This window comes from Molothrus aeneus, unplaced genomic scaffold (assembly GCF_037042795.1).
Source record: "Molothrus aeneus isolate 106 unplaced genomic scaffold, BPBGC_Maene_1.0 scaffold_30, whole genome shotgun sequence".
NCBI classification, from domain to species: domain Eukaryota; kingdom Metazoa; phylum Chordata; class Aves; order Passeriformes; family Icteridae; genus Molothrus; species Molothrus aeneus.
The window spans coordinates 4,668,231-4,683,813 of NW_027098964.1; the positions used below are offsets into that span (position 1 = coordinate 4,668,231).

General features: G+C 47.0%; 1 protein-coding gene across 4 annotated transcripts in view; it reads right to left on the minus strand.

The window, feature by feature from the left end:
- The window catches only part of SMARCA4 (SWI/SNF related, matrix associated, actin dependent regulator of chromatin, subfamily a, member 4), a 56,197-nt gene that overhangs the window by 3,349 nt on the left and 37,265 nt on the right, over positions 1–15,583 (minus strand). For 2 of the 4 annotated variants that reach the window (XM_066570317.1, XM_066570315.1), the window contains exons 28-33: positions 8,415–8,492; positions 6,309–6,527; positions 5,521–5,771; positions 3,035–3,143; positions 2,040–2,141; positions 732–864 (exon numbers count right to left, since the gene is read on the minus strand). In XM_066570317.1, coding sequence (XP_066426414.1) covers positions 732–864; positions 2,040–2,141; positions 3,035–3,143; positions 5,521–5,771; positions 6,309–6,527; positions 8,415–8,492 — 892 coding nt within the window. Of the gene's footprint in view, positions 1–731; positions 865–2,039; positions 2,142–3,034; positions 3,144–5,520; positions 5,772–6,308; positions 6,528–8,414; positions 8,493–13,440; positions 13,528–15,583 lie in introns of all 4 variants that reach the window. The other 2 variants (XM_066570318.1, XM_066570316.1) reach the window with 2 other exon arrangements.

Genomic DNA, 15,583 nt, shown 5'->3' on the forward strand with positions numbered 1-15,583 from the left:
ATCCCATCCCATTGATCCCATTGACCCCATTGATCCCATCCCATTGATCCCATCCCACTGATCCCATTGATCCCATCCCATCTGATCAATCCCATTGATCCCATTGATCTCATTGATCCCATCTGATCAATCCCATTGATCCAATCCCATTGATCCCATCGATCCCACTGACCCCATCTCATCCCATCGATCCCACTGACCCCATCGATCCCATCCCATTGATCCCATCCCACTGATCCCATTGATCCCATCCCATCTGATCAATCCCATTGATCCCATCGATCCCATTGATCCCATCGATCCCACTGATCCCATCCCATTGATCCCATCTGATCAATCCCATTGATCCAATCCCATTGATCCCATCGATCCCACTGACCCCATCCCATCCAATCCCACTGACCCCATCCCATCAATCCCATCAATCCCATTGATCCCATCTGATCAATCCCATTGATCCCATTGATCCCACTGACCCCATCCCATCCCATTGATCCCATTGACCCCATTGATCCCATCCAATCCCATCGATCCCATTGATCCCATTGATCCCATGTGATCAATCCCATCAATCCCATCAATCCCATTGATCCCATTGACCCCATTGATCCCATCGACCCCATCAATCCCATCAATCCCATTGGTCCCATTGATCCCATCCAATCCCATCAACCCCATCGACCCCACCGATCCCACAGGCCCCACCCCGCAGGCCCCGTCCCCGGGCGCACCCTCGGACTCGGAGCCTTCCTCCTCGCCCTCCTCCTCCTCCTCGCTCTCCTCGCCGTCGCTCTCCTCCTCCTTCTCCACCTTCTGCCGCACGCTGGTGAACACCGACTGCAGCACGATGGAGTCCTCGTAGATCTGGGGGCCGGACACGCGGCCGCTCGTGGTCACTCGTGGTCAGTCGTGGTCAGTCATGGTCAGTCGTGGTCACTCGTGGTCAGTTATGGTCACCCATGGTCAGTCATGGTCAGTCGTGGTCACCCATGGTCAGTCATGGTCAGTCGTGGTCACTCGTGGTCACTCGTGGTCACCCATGGTCAGTCATGGTCACCCATGGTCAGTCGTGGTCACCCATGGTCACCCATGGTCACCCATGGTCACCCATGGTCAGTCATGGTCAGTCGTGGTCACTCGTGGTCAGTTATGGTCACCCATGGTCAGTCATGGTCAGTCGTGGTCACTCGTGGTCAGTTATGGTCACCCATGGTCAGTCATGGTCAGTCGTGGTCACTCGTGGTCAGTTATGGTCACCCATGGTCAGTCGTGGTCAGTCATGGTCAGTCATGGGCACCCGTGGTCAGTCATGGTCAGTTCTGGTCATCCATGGTCATCCATGGTCAGTCATGGTCAGTCGTGGTCAGTCATGGGCACCCGTGGTCAGTCATGGTCAGTCGTGGTCACTCATGGTCAGTTCTGGTCACCCATGGTCATCCATGGTCAGTCATGGTCAGTCATGGTCACCCGTGGTCACCCATGGTCAGTCATGGTCAGTCGTGGTCAGTTCTGGTCACCCGTGGTCACCCATGGTCACCCATGATCAATCATGGTCACTCATGGTCACTCGTGGTCACCCATGGTCAGTCATGGTCACCCATGGTCACTTCTGGTCATCCTGGTCAGTCCTGGTTACCCCCGGTCATTCTTGGTCACTTGTGGTCACCCATGGTCACCCATAGTCACTCATGGTCAGTTCTGGTCACTCCTGGTCACGCCTGGTCATTCCTGGTCAGCCCAGATTGTCCCCTCCAGGCTGTCCCACCCAGGCTGAAGGTCTGGGCGTTCTGGCCCAGGTTGTCCCTCACAGATCCCACCCCAGGCTGTCCCACCCCAGGTTGTCCCCTCCAGGTTGTCCCCCCCAGGTTGTCCCCCCCAGGCTGTCCCCCCCAGGCTGTCCCACCAGGGACCCCCCCATGTTGAAGGTCTGGGTGTTCTGGCCCAGGTTGTCCCTCACAGATCCCACCCCAGGCTGTCCCACCCCAGGTTGTCCCCCCCCAGGTTGTCCCCCCCAGGCTGTGCCCCCCAGGCTGTCCCACCAGGGACCCCTCCAGGTTGAAGGTCTGGGCGTTCTGGCACAGCAGCATCACGTCCTTCTCCAGGTCGTTCAGGCTCCGGTATTTGTGGTTCCGGATCCGTTCCTGGGCGGGAGGAACCGGGCTCAGGGTGGGGCCTGGTGGACCCCATTGGATCCTGGTGGACCCCACTGGATCCTGGTGGAGCCCAGGAGATCCTGGTGGGCCCCACTGAACCCTGGTGGACCCCATTGGATCCTGATGGACCCCATTGGATCCTGGTGGACCCCAGCAGATCCAGGTGGACCCCAATGGACCCTGGTGGGCCGCAGTGGGTCCTGGTGGACCCCAATGGGTTCTGATGGACCCCAGTAGATCCTGGTGGACCCCACTAGATCCTGGTGGATCCTGATTGACCCCAGTGGATCCTGATGGACCCCAGTAGATCCTGATGGGCCCCATTGGACCCCGGTGGATCCTGGTGGACCCCACTGGATCCTGGTGGACCCCATTGGATCCTGGTGAATCCTGATGGACCCCATTGGACCCCGGTGGATCCTGGTGGGTTCTGGTGGATCCCCATGGATCCTGGTGGACCCCAGTAGATCCTGGTGGACCCCATTGGACCCCGGTGGATCCTGGTGGGTTCTGGTGGATCGCCATGGATCCTGGTGGACCCCATTGGACCCCGGTGGACCCCCATGGACCCCATTGGATCCTGGTGGATCCCCATGGATCCTGGTGGACCCCAGTGGACCCCATTGGACCCCAGTGGACCCCGGTGGATCCTGGTGGACCCCATTGGACCCCGGTGGACCCTGGTGGACCCCATTGGATCCTGGTGGATCCTGGTGGACCCCATTGGATCCTGGTGGATCCTGGTGGACCCCATTGGATCCTGGTGGATCCTGGTGGACCCCATTGGATCCTGGTGAGTTCTGGTGTATCCCCATGGATCCTGGTGGACCCCATTGGATCCTGGTGGACCCCAGTGGATCCCCATGGACCCCATTGGGTACCTTGATCTTCTTGAAGTCCACGGGCTTGCGGATGAGCTCGTAGTACTCCGGGAGCTCCTTGCGGGACGGGAGCTGGATGAAAACCTCGCTCAGCTGGCGCCCGCTGCTGCTGCGGGGGGACACGGGCGTCAGGACGCGGCCTTCCTCACCATCAGCATCGTCAGCATCATCATCGTCATCATCAGCATCATCAGCATCATCATCATCATCATCAGCATCATCATCAGCATCAGCATCATCAGCATCAGCATCCCATAAACGGGCGTCAGGACGCGGCCTTCCTCACCATCAGCATCGTCAGCATCATCATCAGCATCATCACCATCACCACCATCATCATCATCGTCAGCATCATCATCAGCATCATCATCATCATCAGCATCATTGTCATCACCATCATCGTCATCAGCATCAGCATCCCATAAACGGGCGTCAGGACGCGGCCTTCCTCACCATCAGCATCGTCAGCATCATCATCGTCATCATCATCGTCAGCATCACCATCATCAGCATCAGCATCATCACCATCATCATCAGCATCAGCATCATCAGCATCAGCATCCCATAAACGGGCGTCAGGACGCGGCCTTCCTCACCATCATCATCGTCAGCATCATCATCAGCATCAGCATCATCACCATCATCATCATCATCATCATCGTCAGCATCATCATCAGCATCATCACCATCATCATCATCATCATCAGCATCATTGTCATCACCATCATCGTCATCAGCATCAGCATCCCATAAACGGGCGTCAGGACGCGGCCTTCCTCACCATCATCATCATCATCATCGTCAGCATCATCATCAGCACCATCATCGTCATCAGCATCACCATCATCGTCATCAGCATCAGCATCCCATAAACGGGCGCCAGGACGCGGCCTTCCTCACCATCATCATCGTCAGCATCATCATCAGCATCATCATCAGCATCATCGTCATCACCATCATCGTCATCATCATCATCATCACCATCATCATCGTCATCGTCATCAGCATCAGCATCCCATAAACAGGCGTCAGGACGCGGCCTTCCTCACCATCACCATCGTCATCGTCATCATCAGCATCAGCATCATCCTCATCATCATCACCAGCATCATCATCATCTCATAAACGGGCGTCAGGACACGGCCTTCCTCACCATCACCATCATCATCAATCATCATCATCAATCATCATCATCATCATCATCCCATAAATGGGTGTCAGGGGGGCCTTCCTCACCACCACCATCATCATCACCATCATCAATCATCTTCTTCATCATCATCATCAGCATCATCATCATCACCCCATAAACAGGCGTCAGGGGGGGCCTTCCTCACCACCATCATCCTCATCTTCATCATCATCACCACACTGCCCTCATCCTCATCATCCCATCAATCTCATCCTCATCCTCATCATCCCATCATCCTCGTCCATATCTCATCATCCTCATCATCATCCCATCATCCTCATCCTCATCATCTCATTATACTCATCCTTGTCCTCATCATCCCATCATCCTCATCCTCAGTATCTCATCAATCTCATCCTCATCCTCGTCATCCCATCACCACCATCCTCCTTGCTGTCCTCATCACCCTCACCCCACGGATCCCACCCCATGGATCCCATCCCAACCCTCTCAGCTCCACCTTGTGTCCCCCACGGTCCCCCGGGAGCACCCGGGCGTGCCAGGAACACCCAGGAACATCTGGAACCTGCAGGAACCTCCCACCGCCAGGTGTGCTCCTCACCTGTCCTCGTACTTGATGATGTCCAGGCCCACCAGGAACCCCCAGGAACCTCCAGAAACCTCATGGAACCCTCAGGCCCACCAGAACCTCCAGGCCCACCAGAGCCTCCAGGCCCACCAGAACCTCCAGGCCCACCAGAACCTCCAGGCCCACCAGAACCTCCAGACCCACCAGGTGTGCTCCTCACCTGTCCTTGTACTTGATGATGTCCAGGCCCACCAGGAACCCCCAGGAACCTCCAGAACCTCCAGGAACCCCAAGACCCCCAGGCCCACCAGAACCTCCAGGCCCACCCAGAACCTCCACCGCCACGTGTCCTCCTCACCTGTCCTCGTACTTGATGATGTCCAGGCCCACCAGGAACCCCCAGGAACCTCCAGAAACCTCATGGAACCCTCAGGCCCAGCAGAACCTCCAGGCCCAGCAGAACCTCCAGAACCTCCAGGAACCTCCAGGAACCTCCAGGAACCCTCAGGCCCACCCAGAACCTCCAGACCCACCAGAACCTCCAGGAACCTCCAGGAACCCTCAGGCCCACCCAGACCCTCCAGGCCCAGCAGAACCTCCAGGCCCACCAGAACCTCCACCACCAGGTGTGCTCCTCACCTGTCCTTGTACTTGATGATGTCCAGACCCACCAGAGACCTCCAGGAACCTCCAGGAACCTCCAGGAACCTCATGGAACCCTCAGGCCCACCCAGACCCTCCAGGCCCGCCAGGTGTGCTCCTCACCTGTCCTTGTACTTGATGACGGCGTCCACGATCTTGCGCATCTTGCGGGTCAGGGGTGGTGGGTTTGGGGACAGCTTCTCGGCCGGGGGTCGCCCCCGCTTCTTCTGCTTCCGAATCTCCTCGTCCTTGTCCCGGCTCCGGGCGCCCGCCGGGGGTCCCGGGGGTCCCTCGGGCTCCCGCTTGCGCTTGCGGGAGGACTTCTTCTGGCGGACCTCCTCCTCGATCTCCTCCAGGGTGCCCTCCTCGATGGCCTGGGGGGAGCCAAAGGGATTTGGGATCATCCCAGTTCCAGGGGATTTGGGATCTACAGGAAATGGGGTCTCATTGGGGTTTGGGATCATCCCAATCCCAGAGGACTTCTTCTGGCGGACCTCCTCCTGGATCTCCTCCAGGGTGCCCTCCTCGATGGCCTGGGGTGGGGGAACGAAGGGGATTTGGGATCATCCCAGTTCCAGGGGATTTGGGGTCCTTGGATTTGGCATCTCCAGGGATTTGGGTTCCTTGGGCCTGGAGACCCTTGGGATTTAGGATCCCCAGTGATTTGGGCTCCTCACCATGGTGCTCCCACCCCACCAGGCTCCACCACCAGGTTCCACCACCAGGTGCCACCACCAGGTTCCACCCCCAGGTTCCACCACCCAGATACCACCACCAGATACCACCACCAAGTTCCACCACCAGGTGCCACCATCCAGGTTCTCCCACCCAGATGCCACCATCCAGATACCACCACCAGATACCACCCCCAGGTTCCACCACCCAGGTGCCACCAGCCAAGGCGGTCCCACCTTGAGCCACTGCTTCTCGGTCAGCGAGTCGCTGTAGTCGACCTCCTTGCGGTGCCGGGAGCCGCGGCCGAACATCTTCTCCTCCTCCTCCTCGCAGGTGAGGCGCTCGACCTCGGCGTCGTCCTTGAGGATCCACGACGGGAGCTCGTCCTCCTCCATCAGCCGCGGCTTCCGCTTGGGGTTCCGCGCCTCCTCCCGCCGCCGGTCCAGGTCCATGCGCTGGCGGTGGGGCGGGGAAAGGGTCACTGGGGTGGGGTGGGGACGTCTGGGGTGGGGCTGGGAGATCTGAGGTGGGATTGGGGAGATCTGAGGTGGGACTGGGGAGATCTGAGGTGGGACTGGGGAGATCTGAGGTGGGATGGGGACATTTGAGGTGGGATCAGGGAGATCTGAGGTGGGATTGAGGAGATCTGAGGTGGGGTTGGGGAGATCTGAGGTGGGACTGGGGAGATCTGAGGTGGGATCAGGGAGATCTGAGGTGGGACTGGGGAGATCTGAGGTGGGACTGGGGAGATCTGAGGTGGGATCAGGGAGATCTGAGGTGGGACCGGGGAGATCTGAGGTGGGGTCAGGGAGATCTGAGGTGGGACTGGGGACGTCTGGGGTGGGGTTGGGGAGATCTGAGGTGGGGTTGAGGAGATCTGAGGTGGGATCAGGGAGATCTGAGGTGGGGTTGAGGACATTGGAGGTGGGATCAGGGAGATCTGAGGTGGGACTGGGGAGATCTGAGGTGGGATTAGGAGATCTGAGGTGGGACTGGGGAGATCTGAGGTGGGATCAGGGAGATCTGAGGTGGGGTTGGGGACATTTGAGGTGGGATGGGGTGAGGGAACATCCGAGGTGGGACTGGGGACATCTGAGGTCGGATGGGGTCTGGGAGATCTGAGGTGGGATTGAGGTTTGGGATGGATCTTCTGAGGTGGGATTGGGGACATCTGAGGTGGGATCGGGACCATCTAAGGTGGGATGGGGTTGGGGACATTTGAGGTGGGATTGGGGAGATCTGAGGTGGGATGGGGTGAGGGAACATCCGAGGTGGGACTGGGGACGTCTGGGGTGGGACTGGGGAGATCTGAGGTGGGATTGGGACCATCTGAGGTGGGATCGGGGTTTGGGATGGATCCAAAGGGGATCGGGGCCATCCGGGGTTGGATGGGATTTCTCCTGCTCATCTTCCTCATCTCCTCCTCTTCTTCCTCATGAGATCTTCCTCCTCTCCCACCTCCTCCTCCTCCTGTCCTTCCTCCTGTTCCTCTTCCTCCTCATCTCCTGCTCCTCCTCTTCCTCCTCACCAGATCCTCATCTCCTCCTCTTCCTCCTGCCCTTCCTTCCTCCCGCTCCTCCTCCTCATCTCCTGCTCCTCTTCCTCATCTCCTCCTCCTCCCGCCCTTCCTCCCTCTCCTCCTCCTCCTCCTCCTCGCCTCCTCCTCCTCTTCCTGCCCTTCCTCCCTCTCCTCCTCCTCATCTCCTCCTCCTCCTCCTCGGGAGATCTTCCTCCTCTCCCATCTCTTTCCCTGTCTCCTCCTCCTCCTCCTCCCACCCTTCCTCCCTCTCCTCCTCCTCCTCCTCATCTCCTGCTTTTCTTCCTCATGACATCTTCCTCCTCTCCTCCTCCTCCTCATCTCCTCCTCCTCCTCTTCCTCCTCCCACCCTTCCTCCCTCTCCTCCTCCTCCTCATCTCCTGCTCCTCTTCCTCCTCCCATGATCCTCATCTCCTCCTCCTCCTCCTGCCCTTCCTCCCTCCCTCTCCTCCTCCTCTTCCTCCCACCCTTCCTCCCTCTCTCCTCCTCCTCATCTCCTCCTCCTCCTCCTGCCCTTCCTCCCTCCCTCTCCTCCTCTTCCTCCCTCTCCTCCTCCTCCTCATCTCCTCCTGCTCCTCTTCCTCCTCACCAGATCCTCATCTCCCGCCCTTCCTTCCTCTTCCTCCCGCCCTTCCTCCCTCCCTCTCCTCCCTCTCCTCCTCCTCCTCCCACCCTTCCTCCCTCCCTCTCCTTCTCCTCCTCCTCTTCCTCCTGCCCTTCCTCCCTCTCCTCCTCCTCCTCATCTCCTCCTCCTCCTCCTCCTCCCGCCCTTCCTCCCTCCCTCTCCCCTCCTCCTCCTCCTCACCATGAAGAGGTCGAACTCCTCCTCGTGCCGTGCGATCATCTGGTTCACGGTTTCGTCGTCGGGGACCTCATCTTCCTCCTGAAAAACCCAAATTTGGGGCTTCACCCGCCGCGCTCGGGGACCTCCTGGGGCCCCATTTTGGGGCGGTTTTGGGGCGTTTTGAGCAATTTTGGGGGTTTTTTTTGCTCGTTTTTGGGTGGTTTTAATGGGGTTTTTTGGGGTGGTTTCAATCGATTTTTTTGTCCATTTTTGGGTGGTTTTAATGGGATTTTTTGCCCATTTTTGGGGCATTTAAATGGGTTTTTTTTCCCATTTTTGGGTGGTTTAAATGGGTTTTTTGCCCATTTTTGGGTGGTTAAAATGGGATTTTTTTGCCCATTTTTGGGTCATTTAAATGACGGGGTTTTTGTTTATTTTTGGGTGTTTTTTCGGGTTTTTTTGCCCATTTTTGGGTCATTTAAATGGGGTTTTTTGCCCATTTTTGGGTAGTTTAAATGGGGTTTTTTTTGCTCATTTTTGGGTCATTTAAATGAGGGCTTTTGCTCATTTATGGGTGGTTTTGGGTAGATTTTTTTGCTCATTTTTGAGTGGTATCAATGGGATTTTTTTGGGTGGTTTGAATCAATTTTTTGCTCATTTTTGGGTCATTTAAATGGGTTTTTTTTGCTCATTTTTAGGTGGTTTTGGTGGGTTTTTTTGCCCATTTTTGGGTCATTTAAATGGGATTTTTGGGCTCATTTTTGGGTGGTTTTAATGGGATTTTTTGCCCATTTTTGGGTGGTTTAAATGGGGCTTTTGTGCTCATTTTTGGGTGGTTTCAATGGGATTTTTTTGGTGGTTCTTTTGGGGTTTTTTGCCCATTTTGGGTCATTTAAATGGGGTTTTTTGCTCATTTTTGGGTCATTTAAATGGGGTTTTTTTGCTCATTTTTGGGTGGTTTTAATGGGGTTTTTGTGCTCATTTTTGGGTGGTTTTTCGGGGTTTTTTTTTGCCCATTTTTGGGTGGTTTTTCGGGGTTTTTTGCTCATTTTTGGGTCATTTAAATGTTTTTTTTTTCTCATTTTTGGGTGGTTTTTCGTTTTTTTTTTCTCAATTTTGGGTCATTTAAATGGGGATTTTTTGCTCATTTTTGGGTCATTTAAATGGGGTTTTTTTTCCCATTTTTGGGTGGTTTTGGTGGGATTTTTTGGGTGGTTTTTCAGTTTTTTTGCTCATTTTTGGGTCATTTAAATGGGATTTTTTTTTTGCTCATTTTTGGGTGGTTTCAATGGTTTTTTGAGTGGTTTCAATGAGGTTTTTTTTGGTGGTTTTAGTGGATTTTTGATCATTTTGGGGTGGTTCAAATGGGGTTTTTTGGGGAGTTTTTTTGCTCTAATTTCAGTCATTTAAATTGGGTTTTTTGCCCATTTTTCAGTGTTTTTTTGGGGTTTTTTGCCCATTTTTGGGTGGTTTAAATGGGATTTTTTGGGTGGTTCTTCTGGGGTTTTTTCCCCATTTTTGGGTGGTTTCAATGGAGTTTATTTCCTTATTTTTGAGTGCTTTAAATGGGTTTTTTGGGCGGTTTCAGTGGATTTTTTTGCTTATTTCCAGGTAGTTTAAATCGATTTTTTTCCTCATTTTTGAGTGTTTTAAATGGGGATTTTTTTGCCCATTTTTGGGTGATTTCAACGAGGTTTTTTTTGCTTGTTTTCAATCTTTTTTTTCCCTCTTTTTTTTGGTAGTTTCAATGGTTTTTTAAAATTAATTTTTAAGTGTTTCAAATATTTTTTTTAATCTTTTTGGGTGGTTTCCGTGGTTTTTTTAATGCTTCTTTTCAACAGTTTCTTCCCCCATTTTTGGGTGGTTTAAACAGAATTTTTTGCTCATTTTTGGGTGGTTTAAACAGAATTTTTTTGCTCATTTTTGGGTGGTTTAAACAGATTTTTTTTGCTCATTTTTGGGTGGTTTCAATGATTTTTTTTCACACATTTTTTTACTTTTTCCTGTATTTTTACCCATTTTGGGCTGTTTTAATCCCTATTTCTTCTTTTATTTTTTAATATTTCAACTCATTTCAGGTTGCTTCCATCTCAATTTGGGGCATTTTTAACATTTTCAATTTTTCTCTGTCATTTCCAACTCACTTTTTTTTTGCCTTTTTTTGGCTCTTTTTGTTCAGCTGGGGTTGTTTCAATGTAATTTGAATTTTTTCTCATTTTCGTACATTTTTATTTTTATTTTTATTTCTCACCTCATTTCGACTTTCAGGCAAATTTTGTTCATTTTTGGCCACTTTTAAGTCTTTTTTTTTTGGGCTGTTTTTAACTCATTTTTGCCGGAATTTTGACCATTTTTTCTCCTTTTTCAGCATTTCCAACTCATTTCTGCCACTTCCAGGACATTTTAACCTCAATTTCACCCCCTTTAAATCAGCTTTTAATTCAACTTTCCAACCTCCAGGCTGATTTTCCCCCATTTTGGCATTTTCAGGTCGATTTTAACCAAACTTCGACATTTTCAGGTCATTTTTTTGCTGCTTCTAAATCACTTTTTGTTCATTTGAATTCATTTTTTTCCCCCATTTCTGTCCCTTTCCAAGGAATTTTCAGCTGATTTTTGGCACTTTCAGGTTTAAAGCAATTTTTGCCTTTTTTTTGGGCCTTTGCCACCAAATTTTTGGTGTTTTCAGCCCAGTCCTGACTCATTTTTGGCCGTTTCAGGCCATTTAAATCCCATTTTTGGTCCTTCCAATCCATTTTAATCTCACTTTTGGCCATTTTAAGCCATTTAAATCTCATTTTTGGTCCTTCTAAATCTCATTTCTGGTCTTTCTAATCCATTTCAATCTCATTTCTGGTCTTTCTAATCCATTTCAATCTCACTTTTGGCCATTTCAGGCTGTTTAAATCTCATTTCTGGCACTTCTAATCCATTTAAATCTCATTTCTGGTCCTTCCAAGCCGTTTTAATCCCATTTTTGGTGCTTCTAAACCATTTCAATCTCACTTTTGGCTGTTTCAGACCATCTAACTCTCACTTTTGCCCTTTCTAAGCCATCTAAATCCCACTTTTGGCCATTCCAGACCATTGCAATCTCATTTCTGGTTGTTCCAAGCTACTTCAATCTCATTTTTGACCATTTCAGTCTCATTTTTGCCCATTTCAATCCCATTCTAAGCCACTTCTATCTCATTCCTGGCTGGTTTAATCCACTTCAAGCTCATTTTTGGCCATTTCAATCTCATCTTTGACCATTTCAACCTCATTTCTGGCTGGTTTAATCTACTTAAATCTCACTTTTGGCTATTTCAATCTCACTTTTGAACATTTCAATCCCATTCTAAGCCATTTCTATCTCATTCCTGGCTGGTTTAATCCACTTCAATCTCACTTTTGGCCATTTCTATCTCACCTTTGGCCATCTCAGACCATTTCAATCTCATTTCTGGCCATTTCAATCTCACTTTTGGCCATTCTAAGCCATTTCAGTCTCATTTTTGACCATTTCTATCTCATTTCTGGCCATTCTAAGCCACTTCAATCTCATTTGTGACCATTTCAATCTCATTTTTGACCATTTCAACCTCATTTCTGGCTGGTTTAATCTACTTAAATCTCATTTTTGACCATTTCAGTCTCACTTTTGCCCATTTCAATCCCATTCTAAGCCATTTCTATCTCATTTCTGACTGTTTCAATGCACTTCAATCTCACTTTTGACCATTCCAATCTCACTTTTGGCTGCTTTAATTCACTTCAATCTCACTTTTGACCATTTCAATCTCTTTTTTGGCCACTCTAAGCCATTTCAATCTCATTTTTGGTCATCTCAAACCATTTCGATCTCACTTAAATCTCACTTCTTTTGACCATTTCAATCTCACTTTTGACCATTTCAATCTCATCTTTGGCCATTCTAAGCCATTCCAATCTCAATTTTGGCTGCTTTAATTCACTTCAAGCTCACTTTTGACCATTTCAATCTCATCTTTGACCACTTCAATCTCATTTTTGGCCATTTAAATCTCATTTTTGGCCATTCTAAGCCATTTCAATCTCACTTTTGACCATTTCTATCTCACTTTTGACCATTTCAATCTCGCTTTTGACCATTTCAAGCTCATTTTTGGCCATTTAAATCTCATTTTTGGCCATTCTAAGCCACTTCAATCTCACTTTTGGTCATCTCAGACCATTTCAGTCTCACTTAAATCTCACTTCTTTTGACCATTTCAATCTCACTTTTGACCATTCTAAGCCATTTCAAATCTCATTCCTGGCTGGTTTAATCCACTTCAATCTCATTTTTGGCCATTTAAATCTAATTTTTGGCCATTTCTATCTCACCTTTGGCCATTCTAAGCCATTTCAGTCTCATTTTTGACCATTTCAATCCCATTTTAAGCCATTTCGATCTCATTCCTGGCTGGTTTAATCCACTTCAATCTCACTTTTTACTATTTCAATCTCATTTTTGGTCATTTCAATCTCACTTTTGACCATTTCAATCTCATTTTTGACCATTCTAAGCCACTTCAATCTCACTTTTGGCCATCTCAGACCATTCAAATCTCACTTTTGACCATTCCAATCCCATTTTAAGCCATTTCTATCTCATTTCTGACTGTTTCAATGCACTTCAATCTCATTTTTGACCATTCCAATCTCATTTTTGGCTGCTTTAATTCACTTCAATCTCACTTTTGACCATTTCAATCCCATTCTAAGCCATTTCTATCTCATTCCTGGCTGGTTTAATCCACTTCAATCTCATTTTTGGCCATTTAAATCTGATTTTTGGCCATTTCTATCTCACCTTTGGCCATTCTAAGCCATTCCAATATCATTTTTGGCCATCTCAGACCATTCCAATCTCACTTTTGACTGTTCTAAGCCATTTCAATCTCATTTTTGACCATTCCAACCTCGCTTTTGGCCATTTTTGGCCACCTGTCAGTCCCCTGTCCGTCTGTCTGTCCGTCCCGGGGCGCCTGCGGGTGCCGGGGCGGGCCGGGGCGGGCGCTGGAGCCGGAAGGGCCCCGCTCACCTTCAGAGGAGCCTCCTCGGCCTCGGCGCCCGGGCCCAGGGAGGAGGCGGCGTGGGGGAAGCCTCCAGCGCCCGCGCTCAGTCTGCTCTGCGGACAAACACAGCGACTCAGTGCCCGGCCCGCGCGCCCACGCCTGGCCTCCGCTCCTCTGCCTTTTTGCAGCTTTTTTCCAGTTTTTTTTTTCTATTTTTTCTATATTTTTTTCTATTTTTTCCTTTTTTTTTTCTAATATTTTTTCATATTTTTTCTCCTTTTTTTTTCTATATTTTTTTCTATTTTTTCTATTTTTTCCTTTTTTTTTCCTATTTTTTCTCCTTTTTTTTCTATTTTTTTTCTATTTTTTCTATTTTTTTTTCTATTTTTTTTCTATTTTTCCTTTTCTTTTCTAATTTTTTTTCCTATTTTTTCTCCTTTTTTTCTATTTTTTCTATTTTTTTCTATTTTTCCTTATTTTTTCTAATTTTTTCCTATTTTTTCCCCTTTTTTTCTATATTTTTTCTATTTTTTCTATATTTTTTTTCTATTTTTTTCCTTTTTTTCTAATTTTTTTTCTATTTTTTCTATATTTTTTCTATTTTTTCCTCTTTTTTTCTAATTTTTTTCCTATTTTTTCTCCTTTTTTTCTATATTTTTTTCCTTTTTTTCTATATTTTTTCCTCCTTTTTTCTAATTTTTTTCCTATTTTTTCTCCTTTTTTCTATATCTTTTTCTATTTTTTCCTTTTTTTCCTAATTTTTTTCCTATTTTTTCTCCTTTTTTTCTATATTTTTTTCTATTTTTTCTATTTTTTTCCTATTTTTTCCTTTTTTTTCCTATTTTTTTTCCTATTTTTTTCCTCTTTTTTTCTATATTTTTTCCTATGTTTTCTATATTTTTTCTATTTTTTCCTTTTTTTCCTAATTTTTTCCTATTTTTTCTCCTTTTTTTCTATTTTTTTTTTCTATTTTTTCTATATTTTTTTCTATTTTTTCCTTTTTTTCTATATTTTCTTATTTCTATTTTTTCTCCTTTTTTTTCTATTTTTTCTCTTTTTTTCTATTTTTTCTTTCCTTTTTTTTCTATTTTTTCTTTCTTTATTTTCTTTTTTCCCTTCCTTTTTTTTTCTTTATTTTTTCCTATTTTTCTATTTTTTTTCCTTTTTTCCTTTTTTTTCCTTTCTTTTTTTCTATTTTTTTTCATATTTTTTTTCTTTTTGTTTTTTTTACCCCCCCAAAAAATTTTAGGGGGTAAAAAAACCAAAAAGATTCCAAAATATATTCCAAACAAGCTGCCATGCTCCCTACTCTTGGGGTTGGTTTTTGTAATTTTTTTTGTAATTTTTTTGTAATTTTTTTGTATTTTTTTTGTATTTTTTTTGTATTTTTTCGTAATTTTTTTTGTAATTTTTTTTGTAATTTTTTTTGTAATTTTTTTTGAAATTTTTTTTGTAATTTTTTTGTAAATTTTTTTGTATTTTTTTTGTAATTTTTTTTGTAATTTTTTTTTTGCTGTTTCGTTCAAAATTCTCATTTTTTTCTCTGACTCCCAAAATTCTCTATTTTTTCTTTTTTTGACTCCTAAAAAAATAAAAAAATTCTCATTTTTTCCTGAATCCCAAAATTCTCTATTTTTTCCTTCCTCACTCCTAAAATATTCTCATTTTTTTCCCCAACTCCTAAAAAAATTCTCATTTTTTTTTCCTCTAACTCCCAAAATTCTCTCTATTTTATTTTTCCAACTCCTAAAAAAATTCTCTTTTTTTTTCTCTAACTCCCAAAATTCTCTATTTTTTCTTCTTTTTTTGAGTCCTAAAAAATTCTCATTTTTTTTTCCCCAACTCCTAAAAAAATTCTCATTTTTTCTCCCTAACCCCCAAACTCCCTCTTTTACTTTTCCTCCTCTACCTCCTAAAAACACCTTAAAAAATTCTCTTTTTTTTTTCCTTTTTTTTCCCTGACTCCTAAAAAATTCTCATTTTTCTTTCCCCAACTCCTAAAAAATTTCTCTTTTTTTTCCCTAACTCCCAAAATTCTCTCTCTATTTTTTCCTTCCTCACTCCTAAAAAATTCTCTTTTTTTTTCCTAAAAAATTCTCATTTTTCTCCCCTAACCCCAAAACTCCCTTTTACTTTTCCTTCTCTACCTCCTAAAAACACCATAAAAAA